Genomic DNA, 25,085 nt, shown 5'->3' with positions numbered 1-25,085 from the left:
CACAAATTATCAACGAACCTACCAGGTACAACCCTAAATCCGTTAACATGGGTACCCTCATAGATATCATCCTGACTAACTTACCCTCTAAATACACCTCCGCTGTCTTCAACCAGGATCTCAGCGATCACTGCCTCATTGCCTGCGTCCGTAATGTGTCCGCGGTCAAACGACCAGCCCTAATCACTATCAAACGCTTCCTAAAACACTTCAGTGAGCAGGCCTTTCTAATTGACCTGGCCCGGGTATCCTGGATGGAGATTGACCTCATTCCGTCAGTAGATGATGCCTGGATGTTCTTCAAAAGCGCTTTCCTCTCCATCTTAAATAAACATGCCCCATTCAAAAAATTCAGAACTGAGAACAGATATAGCCCCTGGTTCTCCTCAGACTTGACTGCCCTTGACCAGCACAAAACATCCTGTGGCGTACTGCATTAGCATCGAACAGCCCCCGCGATACGCACATTTTCAGGGAAGTCAGGAACCAATATACAATCAGTTAGGAAAGCAAAGACTAGCTTTTTCAAACAAAAATGTGCATCCTTTAGCACTAACTCCAAAACGTTTTGGGACACTGTAAAGTCCATGGAGAATAAGAGCACCTCCTCCCAGCTGCCCACTGCACTGAGGCTAGGAAACACTGTCACCACCAATAAATCTACGATAATCGAGAATTTCAACAAACATTTTGCTACGGCTGACCATGCTTTCCACCTGGCTACCCCTACCCCGGCCACCAGCTCTGCACCCTCCGCTGCAACTTGCCCATGCCCCCAAATCCCCTCCTTATTTTAGCTCACTGGTCACCATAGCAACACCCACCCATAGTCTGCGCTCCAGCAGGTACAGTGGGGAGAACAAGTATTTGATCCACTGCCGATTTTGCAGGTTTTCCTATTTACAAAGCATGTAGAGGTCTGTAATTTTTATCATAGGTACACTTCAACTGTGAGAGACGGAATCTAAAACAAAAATCCAGGAAATCACATTGTATGATTTTTAAGTAATTCATTTGCATTTTATTGCATGACATAAGTATTTGATCACCTACCAACCAGTAAGAATTCTGGCTCTCACAGACCTGTTAGTTTTTCTTTAAGAAGCCCTCCTGTTCTCCACTCATTACCTGTATTAACTGCACCTGTTTGAACTCGTTACCTGTATAAAAGACACCTGTCCACACACTCAATCAAACAGACTCCAACCTCTCCACAATGGCCAAGACCAGAGAGCTGTGTAAGGACATCAGGGATAAAATTGTAGACCTGCACAAGGCTGGGATGGGCTACAGGACAATAGGCAAGCAGCTTGGTGGAAGGCAACAACTGTTGGCGCAATTATTAGAAAATGAAAGAAGTTCAAGATGACGGTCAATCACCCTCGGTCTGGGGCTCCATGCAAGATCTCACCTCGTGGGGCATCAATGATCATGAGGAAGGTGAGGGATCAGCCCAGAACTACACGGCAGGACCTGGTCAATGACCTGAAGAGAGCTGGGACCACAGTCTCAAAGAAAACCATTAGTAACATGATTAAGATTAAAATCCTGCAGCGCACGCAAGGTCCCCCTGCTCAAGCCAGCGCATGTCCAGGTCCGTCTGAAGTTTGCCAATGACCATCTGGATGATCCAGAGGAGGAATGGGAGAAGGTCATGTGGTCTGATGAGACAAAAATATAGCTTGCCGTGTTTGGAGGAAGAAGAAGGATGAGTACAACCCCAAGAACACCATCCCAACCGTGAAGCATGGAGGTGGAAACATCATTCTTTGGGGATGCTTTTCTGCAAAGAGGACAGGACGACTGCACCGTATTGAGGGGAGGATGGATGGGGCCATGTATCGCGAGATCTTGGCCAACAACCTCCTTCCCTCAGTAAGAGCATTGAAGATGGGTCGTGGCTGGGTCTTCCAGCATGACAACGACCCGAAACACACAGCCAGGGCAACTAAGGAGTGGCTCCGTAAGAAGCATCTCAAGGTCCTGGAGTGGCCTAGCCAGTCTCCAGACCTGAACCCAATAGAAAATCTTTGGAGGGAGCTGAAAGTCCGTATTGCCCAGCGACAGCCCCCGAAACCTGAAGGATCTGGAGAAGGTCTGTATGGAGGAGTGGGCCAAAATCCCTGCTGCAGTGTGTGCAAACCTGGTCAAGACCTACAGGAAACGTATGATCTCTGTAATTGCAAACAAAGGTTTCTGTACCAAATATTAAGTTCTGCTTTTCTGATGTATCAAATACTTATGTCATGCAATAAATTGCAAATGAATTACATAAAAATCATACAATGTGATTTTCTGGATTTTTGTTTTAGATTCCGTCTCTCACAGTTGAAGTGTACCTATGATAAAAATTACAGACCTCTACATGCTTTGTAAGTAGGAAAACCTGCAAAATCGGCAGTGTATCAAATACTTGTTCTCCCCACTGTATATCTCACTGGTCATCCCCAAAGCCAACACCTCCTTTGGCCGCCATTCCTTCCAGTTCTCTGCTGCCAATGACTGGAACAAACTGCAAAAATCTCTGAAGCTGGAGACTCTTATCTCCCTCACTAACTTTAAGCATCAGTTGTCAGAGCAGCTTACCGATCACTGCACCTGTACACAGCCCATCTGAAATTAGCCCACCCAACTACCTCATCCCCATATTGTTATTTATTTTGCTCATTTGCACCCCAGTATCTCTATTTGCACATCATCTCTTACACTTCTATCATTCCAGTGTTAATTATAATTATAATTATTTTGCACTATGGCCTATTTATTGCCTTACCTCCATAACTTGCTACATTCGCACACACTGTATATATATTTTCTGTTGTATTTTGGATTTTATGTTTTGTTTTACCCCATATATAACTCTGTTGTTGTTTTTATCGCACTGCTTTGCTTTATCTTGGCCAGGTCGCAGTTGTAAATGAGAACTTGTTCTCAACTGGCTTACCTGGTTAAATAAAGGTGAAATAAAAAATTAATAAAAAGACAGACAGACATGTGTTCATCTCAGGGACAGAAAGACTCCTGAGGGAGATGGACAGACAGACAGACAGACAGGGAGCCGACTCACATCACCAACAGAGCTTGCTGCCACTGAGCAGGAGTCAAGTCAAGCAATCAAAAGGCAGAGGGAGAGTTTGATCAAGCCTCTCCTGTGATTTGAGATTCCCAGGACAGACAGAATCAAAGAGAGAGAGAGAGACTGGAACAGAATGCTGGCTGAGGTCCACAAGGCTCAGAGAGAAGAGAAGAGAAGACGACAACATGAAACTAAGCTGGCTAATAATCACATTTTACATTCTACACAATGAAGTGATAAATTAGCATGAGGTTTAAATGTGACATTGCTGCCTTATCTGTCTCAGTGCAGAGGCTGTCTAACTCTCTGGCCGGTGTGCACTGGGACCACGTTCAGAAGAGAAGAGCACAGTAAGTGTTCCCTGCTACGTTGCTAGCTGACTGTTAAACGCAGGCCAGCAACAACACTTCAGAAAAACACACAGCCAGGTCTCTAGAGGGATGAACTGCTCTGTGGCCGACCGTGGAGATCCACCACTCTCTCGACAACACAGACACACCGTCTCACACAGAGATACACGCTTACAGTGTTGCTTAAGATGACTGGGATCAACATTTCAACACTGTTTGTTCATGCTTAAAGGGCTTTGCCACATAGCATGTGTGATGTGAGGAAAATGAACCACAGAGTTTACTGAGATCTTTGTTTACATATGCAATCTCTCACCATGGCTGTAAACAGATCAGCAGAGTAACAGAGCAGTAGATCAGCAGCTAATAGAGCAGCAGAGTAACAGAGCAGTAGATCAGCAGCTAACAGCTAATAGAGCAGCAGAGTAACAGAGCAGCAGATCAGCAGATAACAGCTAATAGAGCAGCAGAGTAACAGAGCAGTAGATCAGCAGCTAACAGCTAATAGAGCAGCAGAGTAACAGAGCAGCAGATCAGCAGATAACAGCTAATAGAGCAGCAGAGTAACAGAGCAGTAGATCAGCAGCTAATAGAGCAGCAGAGTAACAGAGCAGTAGATCAGCAGCTAATAGAGCAGCAGAGTAACAGAGCAGTAGATCAACAGCTAACAGCTAATAGAGCAGCAGAGTAACAGAGCAGTAGATCAGCAGCTAATAGAGCAGCAGAGTAACAGAGCAGTAGATCAGCAGCTAATAGAGCAGCAGAGTAACAGAGCAGTAGATCAGCAGCTAACAGCTAATAGAGCAGCAGAGTAACAGAGCAGTAGATCAGCAGCTAATAGAGCAGCAGAGTAACAGAGCAGTAGATCAGCAGCTAACAGCTAATAGAGCAGCAGAGTAACAGAGCAGTAGATCAGCAGCTAACAGCTAATAGAGCAGCAGAGTAACAGAGCAGTAGATCTGCAGCTAATAGAGCAGCAGAGTAACAGAGCAGTAGATCAGCAGCTAATAGAGCAGCAGAGTAACAGAGCAGTAGATCAGCAGCTAACAGCTAATAGAGCAGCAGAGTAACAGAGCAGTAGATCAGCAGCTAATAGAGCAGTAGATCAGCAGCTAACAGCTAATAGAGCAGCAGAGTAACAGAGCAGTAGATCAGCAGCTAATAGAGCAGCAGAGTAACAGAGCAGTAGATCAGCAGCTAACAGCTAATAGAGCAGCAGAGTAACAGAGCAGTAGATCAGCAGCTAATAGAGCAGCAGAGTAACAGAGCAGTAGATCAGCAGCTAATAGAGCAGCAGAGTAACAGAGCAGTAGATCAGCAGCTAATAGAGCAGCAGAGTAACAGAGCAGCAGATCAGCAGCTAATAGAGCAGCAGAGTAACAGAGCAGTAGATCAGCAGCTAATAGAGCAGCAGAGTAACAGAGCAGTAGATCAGCAGCTAACAGCTAATAGAGCAGCAGAGTAACAGAGCAGTAGATCAGCAGCTAATAGAGCAGCAGAGTAACAGAGCAGTAGATCAGCAGCTAACAGCTAATAGAGCAGCAGAGTAACAGAGCAGTAGATCAGCAGCTAACAGCTAATAGAGCAGCAGAGTAACAGAGCAGTAGATCAGCAGCTAACAGCTAATAGAGCAGCAGAGTAACAGAGCAGTAGATCAGCAGCTAACAGCTAATAGAGCAGCAGAGTAACAGAGCAGTAGATCAGCAGCTAACAGCTAATAGAGCAGCAGAGTAACAGAGCAGTAGATCAGCAGCTAACAGCTAATAGAACAGCAGAGTAACAGAGCAGTAGATCAGCAGCTAATAGAGCAGCAGAGTAACAGAGCAGTAGATCAGCAGCTAACAGCTAATAGAGCAGCAGAGTAACAGAGCAGTAGATCAGCAGCTAATAGAGCAGCAGAGTAACAGAGCAGTAGATCAGCAGCTAATAGAGCAGCAGAGTAACAGAGCAGTAGATCAGCAGCTAATAGAGCAGCAGAGTAACAGAGCAGTAGATCAGCAGCTAATAGAGAAGCAGAGTAACAGAGCAGTAGATCAGCAGCTAATAGAGCAGCAGAGTAACAGAGCAGTAGATCAGCAGCTAATAGAGCAGCAGAGTAACAGAGCAGTAGATCAGCAGCTAATAGAGCAGCAGAGTAACAGAGCAGTAGATCAGCAGCTAATAGAGCAGCAGAGTAACAGAGCAGTAGATCAGCAGCTAATAGAGCAGCAGAGTAACAGAGCAGTAGATCAGCAGCTAACAGCTAATAGAGCAGCAGAGTAACAGAGCAGTAGATCAGCAGCTAATAGAGCAGCAGAGTAACAGAGCAGTAGATCAGCAGCTAATAGAGCAGCAGAGTAACAGAGCAGTAGATCAGCAGCTAATAGAGCAGCAGAGTAACAGAGCAGTAGATCAGCAGCTAACAGCTAATAGAGCAGCAGAGTAACAGAGCAGTAGATCAGCAGCTAACAGCTAATAGAGCAGCAGAGTAACAGAGCAGTAGATCAGCAGCTAACAGCTAATAGAGCAGCAGAGTAACAGAGCAGTAGATCAGCAGCTAACAGCTAATAGAGCAGCAGAGTAACAGAGCAGTAGATCAGCAGCTAACAGCTAATAGAGCAGCAGAGTAACAGAGCAGTAGATCAACAGCTAACAGCTAATAGAGCAGCAGAGTAACAGAGCAGTAGATCAGCAGCTAATAGAGCAGCAGAGTAACAGAGCAGTAGATCAGCAGCTAATAGAGCAGCAGAGTAACAGAGCAGTAGATCAGCAGCTAATAGAGCAGCAGAGTAACAGAGCAGTAGATCAGCAGCTAATAGAGCAGCAGAGTAACAGAGCAGTAGATCAGCAGCTAATAGAGCAGCAGAGTAACAGAGCAGTAGATCAGCAGCTAACAGCTAATAGAGCAGCAGAGTAACAGAGCAGTAGATCAGCAGCTAATAGAGCAGCAGAGTAACAGAGCAGTAGATCAGCAGCTAATAGCTAATAGAGCAGCAGAGTAACAGAGCAGTAGATCAGCAGCTAATAGAGCAGCAGAGTAACAGAGCAGTAGATCAGCAGCTAATAGAGCAGCAGAGTAACAGAGCAGTAGATCAGCAGCTAATAGAGCAGCAGAGTAACAGAGCAGTAGATCAGCAGCTACAGTGCCTTGCTAAAGTTTAATTGGAAAGCGATCGAACCCACTACCTTGGCGTTACAAGCGCCGTGCTCTACCAGCTGAGCTACAGAGGACCACATCCCCCTTGGCGTTTTTCCTATTTTGTAATTTTTATCATAGGTACACTTCAACTGTGAGAGACGGAATCTAAAACAAAAATCCAGAAAATCACATTGTATGATTTTTAAGTAATTCATTTGCATTTTATTGCATGACATTGATATTAGCAGAGAGCTTATCAGAGATGTTGATATTAGCAGTGGGGCTGATGAGAGATGTTGATATTAGCAGAGCTGATGAGAGATGTTGATATTAGCAGAGAGCTGATGAGAGTTGTTGATATTAGTAGTGGGGCTGATGAGAGATGTTGATATTAGCAGAGAGCTGATGAGAGATGTTGATATTAGCAGAGAGCTGATGAGAGTTGTTGATATTAGTAGTGGGGCTGATGAGAGATGTTGATATTAGCAGAGCTGATCAGAGATGTTGATATTAGCAGAGAGCTGATGAGAGATGTTGATATTAGCAGAGCTGATCAGAGATGTTGATATTAGCAGAGAGCTGATGAGAGATGTTGATATTAGCAGAGAGCTGATCAGAGATGTTGATATTAGTACAGAGCTGATCAGAGATTATGATATTAGAGAGCTGATCAGAGATGTTGATATTAGCAGAGAGCTGATCAGAGATGTTGATATTAACAGAGAGCTGATCAGAGATGTTGATATTAGCAGAGAGCTGATGAGAGTTATTGATTTTAGCAGAGAGCTGATGAGAGATGTTGATATTAGCAGAGAGCTGATGAGAGATGTTGATATTAGCAGAACTGATCAGAGATGATGATATTAGCAGAGTGCTGATGAGAGATGTTGATATTAGCAGAACTGATCAGAGATGGTGATATTATCAGAGAGCTAATCAGAGATGATGATATTAGCAGAGAGCTGATCAGATATGTTGATATTAGCAGAGAGCTGATCCGAGATGTTGATATTAGCACAGAGTTGATCTGAGATGTTGATATTAGCAGAGAGCTGATGAGAGATGTAGATATTAGCAGAGAGCTGATCAGAGATGTTGATATTAGCAGAGAGCTGATCCGAGATGTTGATATTAGCAGAGAGCTGATCAGAGATGTTGATATTAGCAGTGGGGCTGATGAGAGATGTTGATATTAGCAGAGCTGATGAGAGATGTTGATATTAGCAGAGAGCTGATGAGAGTTGTTGATATTAGTAGTGGGGCTGATGAGAGATGTTGATATTAGCAGAGCTGATCAGAGATGTTGGTATTAGCAGAGAGCTGATGAGAGATGTTGATATTAGCAGAGAGCTGATGAGAGATGTTGATATTATCAGAGAGCTGATCAGAGATGTTGATATTATCAGAGAGCTGATCAGAGATTATGATATTATGAGAGAGCTGATCAGAGATGTTGATATTAGCAGTGGGGCTGATGAGAGATGTTGATATTAGCAGAGCTGATGAGAGATGTTGATATTAGCAGAGAGCTGATCAGAGATTATGATATTATCAGAGAGCTGATCAGAGATGTTGATATTAGCAGTGGGGCTGATCAGAGATGTTGATATTAGCAGTGGGGCTGATGAGAGATGTTGATATTAGCAGAGCTGATGAGAGATGTTGATATTAGCAGAGAGCTGATGAGAGTTGTTGATATTAGCAGAGAGCTGATGAGAGATGTTGATATTAGCAGAGAGCTGATGAGAGATGTTGATATTAGCAGAACTGATCAGAGATGATGATATTAGCAGAGTGCTGATGAGAGATGTTGATATTAGCAGAACTGATCAGAGATTATGATATTATCAAAGAGCTGATCAGAGATGATGATATTAGCAGAGAGCTGATCCGAGATGTTGATATTAGCAGAGAGCTGATGAGAGATGTTGATATTATCAGAGAGCTGATGAGAGATGTTGATATTATCAGAGAGCTGATCAGAGATGTTGATATTAGCAGAGAGCTGATCCGAGATGTTGATATTAGCAGAGAGCTGATCAGAGATGTTGATAGTAGCAGAGATCTGATCAGAGATGATGATATTAGCAGAGAGCTGATCAGAGATGTTGATATTATCAGAGAGCTGATCAGAGATGTTGATATTAAAGCTGATCAGAGATGTTGATATTAGCAGAGAGCTGATCAGAGATGTTGATATTAAAGCTGATGAGAGATGTTGATATAAGCAGAGAGCTGATCAGAGATTATGATATTAGCAGAGAGCTGATCAGAGATGTTGATATTAGCAGAGAGCTGATCAGAGATGATGATATTAGCAGAGAGCTGATCAGAGATGATGATATTAGCAGAGAGCTGATCAGAGATGATGATATTAGCAGAGAGCTGATCAGAGATGATGATATTAGCAGAGAGCTGATCAGAGATGTTGATATTAGCAGAGAGCTGATGAGATGTTGATATTAGCAGAGAGCTGATCAGAGATGATGATATTAGCAGAGAGCTGAGCTGATCAGAGATGTTGATATTTTTATTTATTTATTTTATTTCACCTTTATTTAACCAGGTAAGCCAGTTGAGAACAAGTTCTCATTTACAACTGCGACCTGGCCAAGATAAAGCAAAGCAGTGCGATAAAAACAACACAGAGTTACATATGGGGTAAAAAACATAAAGTCAAAAATACAACAGAAAATATATATACAGTGTGTGCAAATGTAGCAAGTTATGGAGGTAAGGCAATAAATAGGCTATAGTGCAAAATAATTACAATAGTATTAACACTGGAATGCTAGATGTGCAAGAGATTATGTGCAAATAGAGATACTGGGGTGCAAAAGAGCAAAATAAATAACAATATAGGGATGAGGTAGTTGGGTGGGCTAATTTCAGATGGGCTGTGTACAGGTGCAGTGTTCGGTAAGGTGCTCTGACAACTGATGCTTAAAGTTATTGAGGGAGATAAGAGTCTCCAGCTTCAGAGATTTTTGCAATTCGTTCCAGTCATTGGCAGCAGAGAACTGGAAGGAATGGCGGCCAAAGGAGGTGTTGGCTTTGGGAATGACCAGTGAGATATACCTGCTGGAGCGCAGACTACGGGTGGGTGCTGCTATGGTGACCAATGAGCTAAGATAAGGCGGGGATTTGCCTAGCAGTGATTTATAGATGGCCTGGAGCCAGTGGGTTTGACGACGAACATGTAGTGAGGACCAGCCAACAAGAGCGTACAGGTCACAGTGGTGGGTGGCGTATGGGGCTTTGGAGACAAAATGGATGGCACTGTGATAGACTACATCCAATTTGCTGAGTAGAGTGTTGGAGGCTATTTTGTAAATGACATCACCGAAGTCAAGGATCGGTAAGATAGTCAGTTTTACGAGGGCATGTTTGGCAGCATGAGAGATGTTGATATTAGCAGAGAACTGATCAGAGATGATGATATTAGCAGAGAGCTGAGCTGATCAGAGATGTTGATATTTTTATTTATTTATTTTATTTCACCTTTATTTAACCAGGTAAGCCAGTTGAGAACAAGTTCTCATTTACAACTGCGACCTGGCCAAGATAAAGCAAAGCAGTGCGATAAAAACAACACAGAGTTACATATGGGGTAAAAAACATAAAGTCAAAAATACAACAGAAAATATATATACAGTGTGTGCAAATGTAGCAAGTTATGGAGGTAAGGCAATAAATAGGCTATAGTGCAAAATAATTACAATAGTATTAACACTGGAATGCTAGATGTGCAAGAGATTATGTGCAAATAGAGATACTGGGGTGCAAAAGAGCAAAATAAATAACAATATAGGGATGAGGTAGTTGGGTGGGCTAATTTCAGATGGGCTGTGTACAGGTGCAGTGTTCGGTAAGGTGCTCTGACAACTGATGCTTAAAGTTAGTGAGGGAGATAAGAGTCTCCAGCTTCAGAGATTTTTGCAATTCGTTCCAGTCATTGGCAGCAGAGAACTGGAAGGAATGGCGGCCAAAGGAGGTGTTGGCTTTGGGAATGACCAGTGAGATATACCTGCTGGAGCGCAGACTACGGGTGGGTGCTGCTATGGTGACCAATGAGCTAAGATAAGGCGGGGATTTGCCTAGCAGTGATTTATAGATGGCCTGGAGCCAGTGGGTTTGACGACGAACATGTAGTGAGGACCAGCCAACAAGAGCGTACAGGTCACAGTGGTGGGTGGCGTATGGGGCTTTGGAGACAAAATGGATGGCACTGTGATAGACTACATCCAATTTGCTGAGTAGAGTGTTGGAGGCTATTTTGTAAATGACATCACCGAAGTCAAGGATCGGTAAGATAGTCAGTTTTACGAGGGCATGTTTGGCAGCATGAGAGATGTTGATATTAGCAGAGAACTGATCAGAGATGATGATATTAGCAGAGAGCTGAGCTGATCAGAGATGTTGATATTTTTATTTATTTATTTTATTTCACCTTTATTTAACCAGGTAAGCCAGTTGAGAACAAGTTCTCATTTACAACTGCGACCTGGCCAAGATAAAGCAAAGCAGTGCGATAAAAACAACACAGAGTTACATATGGGGTAAAAAACATAAAGTCAAAAATACAACAGAAAATATATATACAGTGTGTGCAAATGTAGCAAGTTATGGAGGTAAGGCAATAAATAGGCTATAGTGCAAAATAATTACAATAGTATTAACACTGGAATGCTAGATGTGCAAGAGATTATGTGCAAATAGAGATACTGGGGTGCAAAAGAGCAAAATAAATAACAATATAGGGATAAGGTAGTTGGGTGGGCTAATTACAGATGGGCTGTGTACAGGTGCAGTGTTCGGTAAGGTGCTCTGACAACTGATGCTTAAAGTTAGTGAGGGAGATAAGAGTCTCCAGCTTCAGAGATTTTTGCAATTCGTTCCAGTCATTGGCAGCAGAGAACTGGAAGGAATGGCGGCCAAAGGAGGTGTTGGCTTTGGGAATGACCAGTGAGATATACCTGCTGGAGCGCAGACTACGGGTGGGTGCTGCTATGGTGACCAATGAGCTAAGATAAGGCGGGGATTTGCCTAGCAGTGATTTATAGATGGCCTGGAGCCAGTGGGTTTGACGCACGTACATGTAGTGAGGACCAGCCAACAAGAGCGTACAGGTCACAGTGGTGGGTGGCGTATGGGGCTTTGGAGACAAAATGGATGGCACTGTGATAGACTACATCCAATTTGCTGAGTAGAGTGTTGGAGGCTATTTTGTAAATGACATCACCGAAGTCAAGGATCGGTAGGATAGTCAGTTTTACGAGGGCATGTTTGGCAGCATGAGAGATGTTGATATTAGCAGAGAACTGATCAGAGATGTTGATATTAGCAGAGAGCTGATCCAAGATGTTGATATTAGCACAGAGCTGATGAGAGATGTTGATATTATCAGAGAGTTGATCAGAGATTATGATATTAGCAGAGAGCTGATCAGAGATGTTGATATTAGCAGAGAGCTGATCAGAGATGTTGATATTAGCAAAAGAGCTGATCAGAGATGTTGATATTAGCAGAGAGCTGATCAGAGATGTTGATATTAGCAGAGAGCTGATCAGAGATGTTGATATTATCAGAGAGTTGATCAGAGATTATGATATTAGCAGGGAGCTGATCAGAGATGTTGATATTAGCAGAGAGCTGATCAGAGATGTTGATATTAGCAGAGAGCTGATGAGAGATGTTGATATTAGCAGAGAACTGATCAGAGATGATGATATTAGCAGAGAGCTGATCAGAGATGTTGATATTAGCAGAGAGCTGATCAGAGATGTTGATATTAGCAGAGAGCTGATCAGAGATGTTGATATTAGCAGAGAGCTGATCAGAGATGTTGATATTAGCAGAGAGCTGATCAGAGATGTTGATATTAGCAGAGAGCTGATGAGAGATGTTGATATTAGCAGAGAGCTGATGAGAGATGTTGATATTAGCAGAACTGATCAGAGATGTTGATATTATCAGAGAGCTGATCAGAGATGTTGATATTAGCAGAGAGCTGATGAGAGATGTTGATATTAGCAGAGAGCTGATCAGAGATGATGATATTAGCAGAGAGCTGAGCTGATCAGAGATGTTGATATTAGCAGAGAGCTGATCAGAGATGTTGATATTAGCAGAGAGCTGATCAGAGATGTTGATATTAGCAGAGAGCTGATCAGAGATGTTGATATTAGCAGAGAGCTGATCAGAGATGTTGATATTAGCAGAGAGCTGATCAGAGATGATGATATTAGCAGAGAGCTGATCAGAGATGTTGATATTAGCAGAGAGCTGATCAGAGATGTTGATATTAGCAGAGAGCTGATCAGAGATGTTGATATTAGCAGAGAGCTGATCAGAGATGTTGATATTAGCAGAGAGCTGATCAGAGATGTTGATATTAGCAGAACTGATCAGAGATGTTGATATTATCAGAGAGCTGATCAGAGATGTTGATATTAGCAGAGAGCTGATCAGAGATGATGATATTAGCAGAGAGCTGATCAGAGATGTTGATATTAGCAGAGAGCTGATCAGACATGGAGAGAGACGTCTGTAATTACAGAGGGCAACATAATGGAAGAGGAAAGGTCATCTTCTGCTGCTGGGATTTCATGGTGAAACGTTCTGGCACCTAATCAGAGTGAAGCGAGCCATGGGAAATACCATTCCTCATACTGAGAGAGACAATCACACGTTATCCCTTTGGTCCAGTCTCTGGATGCCTCCCAAAATGCACCCTATTCCCTCTAGGACCCATTGGGTTCTGGTCTAAAGTAGTGTGCTGTATAGGGATCAGGATGCCCTTTGGGATGCATCCTCTTGGTTTCAGGATCATTATCTCTGGTCTGATTGGGTTCTGGTCTAAAGTAGTGTGCTGTATAGGGATCAGGATGCCCTTTGGGATGCATCCTCTTGGTTTCAGGATCATTATCTCTGGTCTGATTGGGTTCTGGTCTAAAGTAGTGTGCTGTATAGGGATCAGGATGCCCTTTGGGATGCAACCTCTTGGTTTCAGGATCATTATCTCTGGTCTGATTGGGTTCTGGTCTAAAGTAGTGTGCTGTATAGGGATCAGGATGCCCTTTGGGATGCATCCTCTTGGTTTCAGGATCATTATCTCTGGTCTGATTGGGTTCTGGTCTAAAGTAGTGTGCTGTATAGGGATCAGGATGCCCTTTGGGATGCATCCTCTTGGTTTCCAGGATCATTATCTCTGGTCTGATTGGGTTCTGGTCTAAAGTAGTGTGCTGTATAGGGATCAGGATGCCCTTTGGGATGCATCCTCTTGGTTTCAGGATCATTATCTCTGGTCTGATTGAGACATAGCAGCACTGTAATTAGCTGGATCTGCTGAACGCAGCCAGAGACACAGCCAACCAGGTCTAGCGCTCAGGGAGTTGGATGGCCAGAGACACAGCCAACCAGGTCTAGCGCTCAGTGAGTTGGATGGCCAGAGACACAGCCAACCAGGTCTAGCGCTCAGTGAGTTGGATGGCCAGAGACACAGCCAACCAGGTCTAGCTCTCAGTGAGTTGGATGGCCAGAGACACAGCCAACCAGGTCTAGCGCTCAGTGAGTTGGATGGCCAGAGACACAGCCAACCAGGTCTAGCGCTCAGTGAGTTGGATGGCCAGAGACACAGCCAACCAGGTCTAGCGCTCAGTGAGTTGGATGGCCAGAGACACAGCCAACCAGGTCTAGCGCTCAGTGAGTTGGATGGCCAGAGACACAGCCAACCAGGTCTAGCGCTCAGTGAGTTGGATGGCCAGAGACACAGCCAACCAGGTCTAGCGCTCAGTGAGTTGGATGGCCAGAGACACAGCCAACCAGGTCTAGCGCTCAGTGAGTTGGATGGCCAGAGACACAGCCAACCAGGTCTAGCGCTCAGTGAGTTGGATGGCCAGAGACACAGCCAACCAGGTCTAGCGCTCAGTGAGTTGGATGGCCAGAGACACAGCCAACCAGGTCTAGCGCTCAGTGAGTTGGATGGCCAGAGACACAGCCAACCAGGTCTAGCGCTCAGTGAGTTGGATGGCCAGAGACACAGCCAACCAGGTCTAGCGCTCAGTGAGTTGGATGGCCAGAGACACAGCCAACCAGGTCTAGCGCTCAGTGAGTTGGATGGCCAGAGACACAGCCAACCAGGTCTAGCGCTCAGTGAGTTGGATGGCCAGAGACACAGCCAACCAGGTCTAGCGCTCAGTGAGTTGGATGGCCAGAGACACAGCCAACCAGGTCTAGCGCTCAGTGAGTTGGATGGCCAGAGACACAGCCAACCAGGTCTAGCGCTCAGTGAGTTGGATGGCCAGAGACACAGCCAACCAGGTCTAGCGCTCAGTGAGTTGGATGGCCAGAGACACAGCCAACCAGGTCTAGCGCTCAGTGAGTTGGATGGCCAGAGACACAGCCAACCAGGTCTAGCGCTCAGTGAGTTGGATGGCCAGAGACACAGCCAACCAGGTCTAGCGCTCAGTGAGTTGGATGGCCAGAGACACAGCCAACCAGGTCTAGCGCTCAGTGAGTTGGATGGCCAGAGACACAGCCAACCAGGTCTAGCGCTCAGTGAGTTGGATGGCCAGAGACACAGCCAACCAGGTCTAGCGCTCAGTGAGTTGGATGGCCAGAGACACAGCCAACCAGGTCTAGCGCTCAGTGAGTTGGATGGCCAGAGACACAGCCAACCAGGTCTAGCGCTCAGTGAGTTGGATGGCCAGAGACACAGCCAACCAGGTCTAGCGCTCAGTGAGTTGGATGGCCAGAGACACAGCCAACCAGGTCTAGCGCTCAGTGAGTTGGATGGCCAGAGACACAGCCAACCAGGTCTAGCGCTCAGTGAGTTGGATGGCCAGAGAACATATGGAGAGAGAGAGACAGGACCATTTAACAGAGGTCCCGTCCCAAATTTCACCCCATTCTCTATATAGTGCACTGCTTTTGCACAAACCTTTACACAAAATTAATGCACTAAATAGGGAATAGGATGCCATTTGGGTGCAGTCAGAGATAGGGTGCCATTTGGGTGCAGTCAGAGATAGGGTGCCATTTGGGTGCAGTCAGAGATAGGGTCCATTTGGGTGCAGTCAGAGATAGGTGCCATTTGGGTGCAGTCAGAGATAGGGTGCCATTTGGGTGCAGTCAGAGATAGGAGTGCCATTTGGGTGCAGTCAGAGATAGGTGCCATTTGGGTGCAGTCAGGTAGGGTGCCATTTGGGTGCAGTCAGAGATAGGGTGCCATTTGGGTGCAGTCAGAGATAGGGTGCCATTTGGGTGCAGTCAGAGATAGGGTGCCATTTGGGTGCAGTCAGAGATAGGGTGCCATTTGGGTGCAGTCAGAGATAGGGTGCCATTTGGGTGCAGTCAGAGATAGGGTGCCATTTGGGTGCAGTCAGAGATAGGGTGCCATTTGGGTGCAGTCAGGTAGGGTGCCATTTGGGTGCAGTCAGAGATAGGGTGCCATTTGGGTGCAGTCAGAGATAGGGAGCCATTTGGGTGCAGTCAGAGATAGGGAGCCATTTGGGTGCAGTCAGAGCAATCAGATAGAGACAGGTTCCGGAGCTCCTTTCAGAATGTTCCTTGTGTTCTGATTCTGTAGTAATCATCAGTTGTAGAGTGAGCCAACGTCAAGGAAGGCCTGGTACTACAAGGTTTAATCAACTGTCTGTTCTGTTGTGTTGTCAGTCAGACAGAGAGAGAGAGGATCATCTTTGTTCTGTAGAGAAACTGTTCTGTCTGGGACGGAGATCTGTTGTACTCCAACAGAAAGAACACAGATCTGTTGTACTCCAACAGAAAGAGGAGTGAGATCTGTTGTACTCCAACAGAAAGAGGAGTGAGATCTGTTGTACTCCAACAGAAAGAGGAGTGAGATCTGTTGTACTCCAACAGAAAGTGGAGTGAGATCTGTTGTACTCCAACAGAAAGAGGAGTGAGATCTGTTGTACTCCAACAGAAAGAGGAGTGAGATTTGTTGTACTCCAACAGAAAGAGGAGTGAGATCTGTTGTACTCCAACAGAAAGAGGAGTGAGATCCGTTGTACTCCAACAGAAAGAGGAGTGAGATCTGTTGTACTCCAACAGAAAAAGAAGAGGAGAGCAATCAGTGAACAAAGTCTAAGAATTACAAAGTCATAATCTTAATAAAGGAAATTCTGGGACCAAGAAATCGTTAAATGCGACAAACTGTCAACATTCAACTTCCAAACTGTCAATCACTTCCAATGACAGTTAATCACTTTCAAACTGTCAATCACTTCCAATGACAGTTAATCACTTTCAAACTGTCAATCACTTCCAATGACAGTTAATCACTTTCAAACTGTCAATCACTTCCAATGACAGTTAATCACTTTCAAACTGTCAATCACTTCCAATGACAGTTAATCACTTTCAAACTGTGTTCAAATTGTACCTAATATAGTATCGTCACTACGCACCTTCAACATGACCGTGATCATTAGAAGACTTCATATCCAGAATGATTTCAGTCATGTTGTTTCTACCTATCCCATCACAGCTGTAAACTGAAGCTGTTCTCATCATTTACACCACGACTCATCAGTAGAGTGTAGTGTTGGGAACAACAGGATGAGGTCCCATGTCTCCTCAGTGGGAGAGATACATACTGTAACACAGTGGGAGAGCAGATCAATTAGCATGGCTGTGATACCACGTGACTTGTTCTCGGGGTGATGAGAGGTGTTGGGTTTGCGCCAGACATAGCGTTTTCCTTGATGGCCAAAAAGCTCAATTTTAGTCTCATCTGACCAGAGTACCTTCTTCCATATGTTTGGGGAGTCTCCCACATGCCTTTTGGCGAACACCAAACGTGTGTTTGCTTATTTGTTTCTTTAAGCAATGGCTTTTTTCTGGCCACTCTTCCGTAAAGCCCAGCTCTGTGGAGTGTACTGCTTAAAGTGGTCCTATGGACAGATTCTCTGCTTTGCAGCTCCTTCAGGGATATCTTTGGTCTCTTTGTTGCCTCTCTGATTAATGCCCTCCTTGCCTGGTCCGTGAGTTTTGGTGGGCGGCCCTCTCTTGGCAGGTTTGTTGTGGTGCCATATTCTTTCCATTTTTTAATAATGGATTTAATGGTGCTCCGTGGGATGTTCAAAGTTTCAGTTATTTGTTTATAATTCAACCCTGATCTGTACTTCTCCACAACTTTGTCCCTGACCTGTTTGGAGAGCTCCTTGGTCTTCATGGTGCCGCTTGCTTGGTGGTGCCCCTTGCTTAGTGGTGTTGCAGACTCTGGGTCCTTTCAGAACAGGTGTATATATACTGAGATCATGTGACAGATCATGTGACACTTAGATTGCACACAGGTGGACTTTATTTAACTAATTATATGAGTTCTGAAGGTAATTGATTGCACCAGATCTTATTTAGGGGCTTCATAGCAAAGGGGGTGAATACATATCCACGCACCACTTTTCCGTTATTTATTTCTTATACTTTTTTGAAACAAGTAATTTTTTTCATTTCACTTCACCAATTTGGACTATTTTGTGTATGTCCATTACATGAAATCCAAATAAAAATCTATTTAAATTAGAGGTTGTAATGCAACAAAATTGGAAAAACGCCAAGGGGGATGAATCCTTTTGCAAGGCACTGTACATATCACAATGCTGGACATAACAACAACTTTCCTGTTGATATCCCTGATTTGTTATTTTTCACCTCCAAGCTGTGTCGTGTTTCAGCGCTGGAGAACATGTTGAAAGGCCTGTCTGCTCTGTCATGAGTTAACAGATAAATTATTTCTCTAAACGAACAAGCTTTCCAATTAAATGGATTATCTCTTCTCTGTATGTCTCTGAGGCACGTTCTGCTGTGAACACAAGAAGAGACGCAAAACAGAAGACAAACAGAAAACAGAAGACAAACAGAAGATCAAAAGAGAAGAGAGGAAACCCTGAGCTGAGGAGAAACTACACAGCATGTCTGTCTGCCTGCCCGTCTGTCTGCCTGCCTGTCTGTCTGCCTGCCTGTCTGTCTGCCTGCCCGTCTGTTTCTCTGCCCGTCTGTCTGTCTGTCTGTTTGACTGCCGGTCCGTCTGTCTGCCTGTCTGTCTGCTCGTCTGTCTGTCCATTTGCCTGTCTGCCTGCCTGTGGTGTTACACTACAATTCACGTTGATACGGCTATTCGCTACGGTGTTAATTATGGAGGGAAAATGACAGAGTGATTACAGTGGGGAAAAAAAGTATTTAGTCAGCCACCAATTGTGCAAGTTCTCCCACTTAAAAAGATGAGAGAGGCCTGTAATTTTCATCATAGGTACACGTCAACTCTGACAGACAAAATGAGGAAAAAAAATCCAGAAAATCACATTGTAGGATTTTTAATGAATTTATTTGCAAATTATGGTGGAAAATAAGTATTTGGTCAATAACAAAAGTTTCTCAATACTTTGTTATATACCCTTTGTTGGCAATGACACAGGTCAAACGTTTTCTGTAAGTCTTCACAAGGTTTTCACACACTGTTGCTGGTATTTTGGCCCATTCCTCCATGCAGATCTCCTCTAAAGCAGTGATGTTTTGGGGCTGTCGCTGGGCAACATGGACTTTCAACTCCCTCCAAAGATGTTCTATGGGGTTGAGATCTGGAGGCTGGCTAGGCCACTCCAGGACCTTGAAATGCTTCTTACGAAGCCACTCCTTCGTTGCCCGGGCGGTGTGTTTGGGATCATTGTCATGCTGAAAGACCCAGCCACATTTCATCTTCAATGCCCTTGCTGATGGAAGGAGGTTTTCACTCAAAATCTCACGATACATGGCCCCATTCATTCTTTCCTTTACCGGATCAGTCGTCCTGGTCCCTTTGCAGAAAAAAACAGCCCCAAAGCATGATGTTTCCACCCCCATGCTTCACAGTAGGTATGGTGTTCTTTGGATGCAACTCAGCATTCTTTGTCCTCCAAACACGACGAGTTGAGTTTTTACCAAAAAGTTCTATTTTGGTTTCATCTGACCATATGACATTCTCCCCAATCCTCTTCTGGATCATCCAAATGCACTCTAGCAAACTTCAGACGGGCCTGGACATGTACTGGCTTAAGCAGGGGGACACGTCTGGCACTGCAGGATTTGAGTCCCTGGCGGCGTAGTGTGTTACTGATGGTAGGCTTTGTTACTTTGGTCCCAGCTCTCTGCAGGTCATTCACTAGGTCCCCCGTGTGGTTCTGGGATTTTTGCTCACCGTTCTTGTGATAATTTTGACCCCACGGGGTGAGATCTTGCGTGGAGCCCCAGATCGAGGGAGATTATCAGTGGTCTTGTATGTCTTCCATTTCCTAATAATTGCTCCCACAGTTGATTTCTTCAAACCAAGCTGCTTACCTATTGCAGTTTCAGTCTTCCCAGCCTGGTGCAGGTCTACAATTTTGTTTCTGGTGTCCTTTGACAGCTCTTTGGTCTTGGCCATAGTGGAGTTTGGAGTGTGACTGTTTGAGGTTGTGGACAGGTGTCTTTTATACTGATAACGAGTGGAGGACAGAGGAGCCTCTTAAAGAAGAAGTTACAGGTCTGTGAGAGCCAGAAATCTTGCTTGTTTGTAGGTGACCAAATACTAATTTTCCACCATAATTTGCAAATAAATTCATTAAAAATCCTACAATGTGATTTTCAGGAATTTTTTTCTCAATTTGTCTGTCATAGTTGACGTGTACCTATGATGAAAATTACAGGCCTCTCTCATCTTTTTAAGTGGGAGAACTTGCACAATTGGTGGCTGACTAAATACTTTTTTTCCCCACTGTATATTGTGAAACAACAGAGCTCTTTGATAATGACAGAGTGATTGTATTGTGAAACAACAGAGCTCTTTGATAATGAGAGTGATTGTATTGTGAAACAACAGAGCTCTTTGATAATGAGAGTGATTGTATTGTGAAACAGAGCTTTTTTAAAAAGGGGGTTTGAATGAAATAAATTGAACAGGGAATTATCATGCAATCAAAGCTCAGAAAGGAAAAATGAGTTTATTAATTACAGTAGAGGTGAAGAAGAGGCATGTAGAAGATAGAGAGGAGTCAAGTAGACTAATGAGGAGTCAACTAGACTAATGAGGAGTCAACTAGACTAATGAGGAGTCAACTAGACTAATGAGGAGTCAACTAGACTAATGAACATCTGGTCAACACAATGAGGAGTCAACTAGACTAATGAACATCTGGTCAACACAATGAGGAGTCAACTAGACTAATGAACATCTGGTCAACACAATGAGGAGTCAACTAGACTAATGAACATCTGGTCAACACAATGAGGAGTCAACTAGACTAATGAACATCTGGTCAACACAATGAGGAGTCAACTAGACTAATGAACATCTGGTCAACACAATGAGGAGTCAACTAGACTAATGAACATCTGGTCAACACAATGAGGAGTCAACTAGACTAATGAACATCTGGTCAACACAATGAGGAGTCAACTAGACTAATGAACATCTAGTCAACACAATGAGGAGTCAACTAGACTAATGAACATCTGGTCAACACAATGAGGAGTCAACTAGACTAATGAACATCTGGTCAACACAATGAGATGTCAACTAGACTAATGAACATCTGGTCAACACAATGAGGAGTCAACTAGACTAATGAACATCTAGTCAACACAATGAGGAGTCAACTATACTAATGAGGAGTCAACTAGACTAATGAGGAGTCAACTAGACTAATGAACATCTGGTCAACACAATGAGGAGTCAACTAGACTAATGAACATCTGGTCAACACAATGAGGAGTCAACTATACTAATGAACATCTGGTCAACACAATGAGGAGTCAACTAGACTAATGAACATCTGGTCAACACAATGAGGAGTCAAGTAGACTAATGAACATCTGGTCAACACAATGAGGAGTCAACTAGACTAATGAACATCTAGTCAACACAATGAGGAGTCAACTAGACTAATGAGGAGTCAACTAGACTAATGAGGAGTCAACTAGACTAATGAACATCTGGTCAACACAATGAGGAGTCAACTAGACTAATGAACATCTGGTCAACACAATGAGGAGTCAACTAGACTAATGAACATCTGGTCAACACAATGAGGAGTCAAGTAGACTAATGAACATCTGGTCAACACAATGAGGAGTCAACTAGACTAATGAACATCTGGTCAACACAATGAGGAGTCAACTAGACTAATGAACATCTGGTCAACACAATGAGGAGTCAACTAGACTAATGAACATCTAGTCAACACAATGAGGAGTCAACTAGACTAATGAACATCTGGTCAACACAATGAGGAGTCAACTAGACTAATGAACATCTGGTCAACACAATGAGGAGTCAACTAGACTAATGAACATCTGGTCAACACAATGAGGAGTCAACTAGACTAATGAACATCTGGTCAACACAATGAGGAGTCAACTAGACTAATGAACATCTGGTCAACACAATGAGGAGTCAACTAGACTAATGAACATCTGGTCAACACAATGAGGAGTCAAGTAGACTAATGAACATCTGGTCAACACAATGAGGAGTCAACTAGACTAATGAGGAGTCAACTAGACTAATGAGGAGTCAACTAGACTAATGAACATCTGGTCAACACAATGAGGAGTCAACTAGACTAATGAACATCTGGTCAACACAATGAGGAGTCAACTAGACTAATGAACATCTGGTCAACACAATGAGGAGTCAACTAGACTAATGAACATCTAGTCAACACAATGAGGAGTCAACTAGACTAATGAACATCTGGTCAACACAATGAGGAGTCAAGTAGACTAATGAACATCTGGTCAACACAATGAGGAGTCAACTAGACTAATGAACATCTGGTCAACACAATGAGGAGTCAACTAGACTAATGAACATCTGGTCAACACAATGAGGAGTCAACTAGACTAATGAACATCTGGTCAACACAATGAGGAGTCAAGTAGACTAATGAACATCTGGTCAACACAATGAGGAGTCAACTAGACTAATGAACATCTGGTCAACACAATGAGGAGTCAACTAGACTAATGAACATCTGGTCAACACAATGAGGAGTCAAGTAGACTAATGAATATCTGGTCAACACAATGAGGAGTCAACTAGACTAATGAACATCTAGTCAACACAATGAGGAGTCAACTAGACTAATGAACATCTGGTCAACACAATGAGGAGTCAACTAGACTAATGAACATCTGGTCAACACAATGAGGAGTCAACTAGACTAATGAACATCTGGTCAACACAATGAGGAGTCAACTAGACTAATGAACATCTGGTCAACACAATGAGGAGTCAAGTAGACTAATGAACATCTGGTCAACACAATGAGGAGTCAACTAGACTAATGAACATCTGGTCAACACAATGAGGAGTCAAGTAGACTAATGAACATCTGGTCAACACAATGAGGAGTAGGGCTGAACGATTAATTGCATTCGCGATAATATCGCGATTTGACTGAACGCGATTTTCTAATCGCAACGCGACGCGTTTGAGGTGGTCACGTGACGCGACTTTTCATGCTGTCCAGCGCAATGGCCTCTTGCTCGACGGAACAGTCAGAAACTGACACAGCTGATACTTTAATATCGAAGAGGAACAGCACGTCGGGTGGTGTGGAACTATTTTGGTTTTAAAAAAGAAGATGCTGAGCAGCATCAGGTGTTGTGCAGAGCATGCCGTGCTCCGATTGCTACTTCACGGGGTAACACTACAAACCTGTTTCAGCACTTAAAAAATACCACAAATCAATGCATGACAGTTGTATGACCAAAATGCCGAGCATCAGTGCGCAGACAAGCCAAATACCTCAAGACAGGGATCACTGACAGAAATGTTCGAAAGTGTCACTCCGTTGAACGTAATTCAAAACGGCACGGAGAAATCACTCGGACAATAACCGAGTTCATAGCCAAAGATATGATGCCTCTCAGCACGGTGACCAAGCCTGGGTTCATGGCATTAATACATACGCTTGATAAACGTTACAGTATACCCTCCCGCACATACTTCAGTCAGACTGCCATACCGGAGCTGTACAAAAAGTGCAAAGAGAAAGTCGCCGCGGAACTTAAACGGTGAGTTTTTTGCTAGCACTACTGATATGTGGTCAAGCGCACAGCTGAGCCGTACCAGAGTCTTACAGTCCATTTTATTGATGAAGATTTCAACCTCCGAGCTCGCTGCCTACAAACTACCTACTTCCCAGACGATCACACAGGGGGAAAATATTGCAGCCGGCCTGAGAGAAGGGCTTGTCAGCTGGGATCTCCACGAGGAGAATCACGTCTGCATCACGACGGACAACGCGTCGAATATGGTGCTTGCTGCGCGGCTTAATGAATGGACGAGGCTCCAATGTTTTTGGCCACAGATTACATCTTGCCATTGGTAAGTTATCGTGTGTGTGTGTGTGTGTGTGTGTGTGTGTGTGTGTGTGTGTGTGTGTGTGTGTGTGTGTGTGTGTGTGTGTGTGTGTGTGTTGTGTGTGTGTGTGTGTGTGTGTGTGCGGAAAAGCAGAGAGAGAGAGATGCGTCGATTAGTGAAGCTGAATATACAAATATATATAAATGATATTATATAAATCGGATGGGATTAAATAAATTCATACTTCCACTCCTTTTCTAATATGTAAATTCATTTTACTTGCTTATATCATATGTCTGTCTGTGGTGGAATGCCCACCTGCATTTTTTTTTCTTTTCTTGTTTTTGTTTTTTACATGTTTTTTTAGTGTTTGTGAGAGAGAGAGAGAGAGAAAGAGAGAGAGAATTGACATGCAAATAAAGACCCTTTGAATTGAGAGAGAGAGAGAGGATGTGTTGTGGATGTGTGTATTTCAGAATTACAGCTAATTTGAGTGTGTAATAGTGAGAGCCTTGTATCAAAACTCAAATTGTGTGTAATACACTACTTTTTATTTCTTTTAGAAAATGCACTCAAAGATGACAGAGTGTCAAGGGCAACAGCACTGTGCAGGAAGCTGGTGGGGCACTTTTCCCACAGTTGGAAGAAGAAAGCAGCCCTGACGGAGGCACAGAGAGAGCTCAAACTCCCTGAGCACAACCTCATAACGGAGTGCCCAACAAGATGGGGTTCTAAAGAAATGATGATTGCCAGAGTGCTTGAACAGGCCAAAGCCATTTCTCAGGTATTGTCTGGAGATCGATATGCACGCTCCCCTTATCCCAACCTGGCAGGATATTGACGTGTTGGAGTCGATTCACAAGGCACTGCATCCTCTACTGGAGTTTACTGATGCTCTTTCTGAGAGGAGTATGTAAGCATCTCCTACCTCAAGCCAGTTCTCCACCTTTTTGCCACATCAGTCCTGGCTGAAGATGCTGAGGACACTGACCTGACTAAATCAATAAAAACCAAAGTCCTAGCATACCTCAATAACAAATATGGGAGACCCAAACATCCAGGAGCTTTTGGATGTTTGCCTGTTTCCTGGACCCTAGGTTCAAAATACAGTACATCAGTACAGACAACATCCTGCTATCAAGACTCGTCTGAAGACAGAGATAGTAGACTTGGCACAACGTACATATCATTGGGTAA

At 43.9% G+C, this 25,085-nt stretch overlaps 2 protein-coding genes across 2 annotated transcripts in view; one reads left to right on the top strand and one right to left on the bottom strand.

The window, feature by feature from the left end:
• Positions 1-771, bottom strand: part of LOC123485545 (glypican-6-like) — a 146,026-nt gene extending 145,255 nt beyond the window's left edge. Inside the window, exon 1 of the mRNA XM_045216501.1 lies at positions 768-771. Coding sequence (XP_045072436.1) covers positions 768-771 — 4 coding nt within the window. The remainder of the gene's footprint in view (positions 1-767) is intronic.
• Positions 772-3,322: 2,551 nt separating this feature from the next.
• Positions 3,323-18,459, top strand: LOC123485546 (spermidine/spermine N(1)-acetyltransferase-like protein 1). Its single transcript, XM_045216502.1, has 3 exons — positions 3,323-3,426; positions 13,902-15,373; positions 18,362-18,459. The coding sequence occupies exons 1-3, from the start codon at positions 3,323-3,325 to the stop codon at positions 18,457-18,459; spliced, it is 1,674 nt and encodes a 557-aa protein (XP_045072437.1).
• Positions 18,460-25,085: the final 6,626 nt, after the last annotated feature.

The sequence above is a fragment of the Coregonus clupeaformis genome, unplaced genomic scaffold (genome assembly GCF_020615455.1).
Source record: "Coregonus clupeaformis isolate EN_2021a unplaced genomic scaffold, ASM2061545v1 scaf0725, whole genome shotgun sequence".
Classification (NCBI taxonomy): Eukaryota; Metazoa; Chordata; class Actinopteri; order Salmoniformes; family Salmonidae; genus Coregonus; species Coregonus clupeaformis.
Note: the sequence above shows the minus strand (reverse complement) of the source record. Positions and strands in the feature narration are given on the sequence as shown.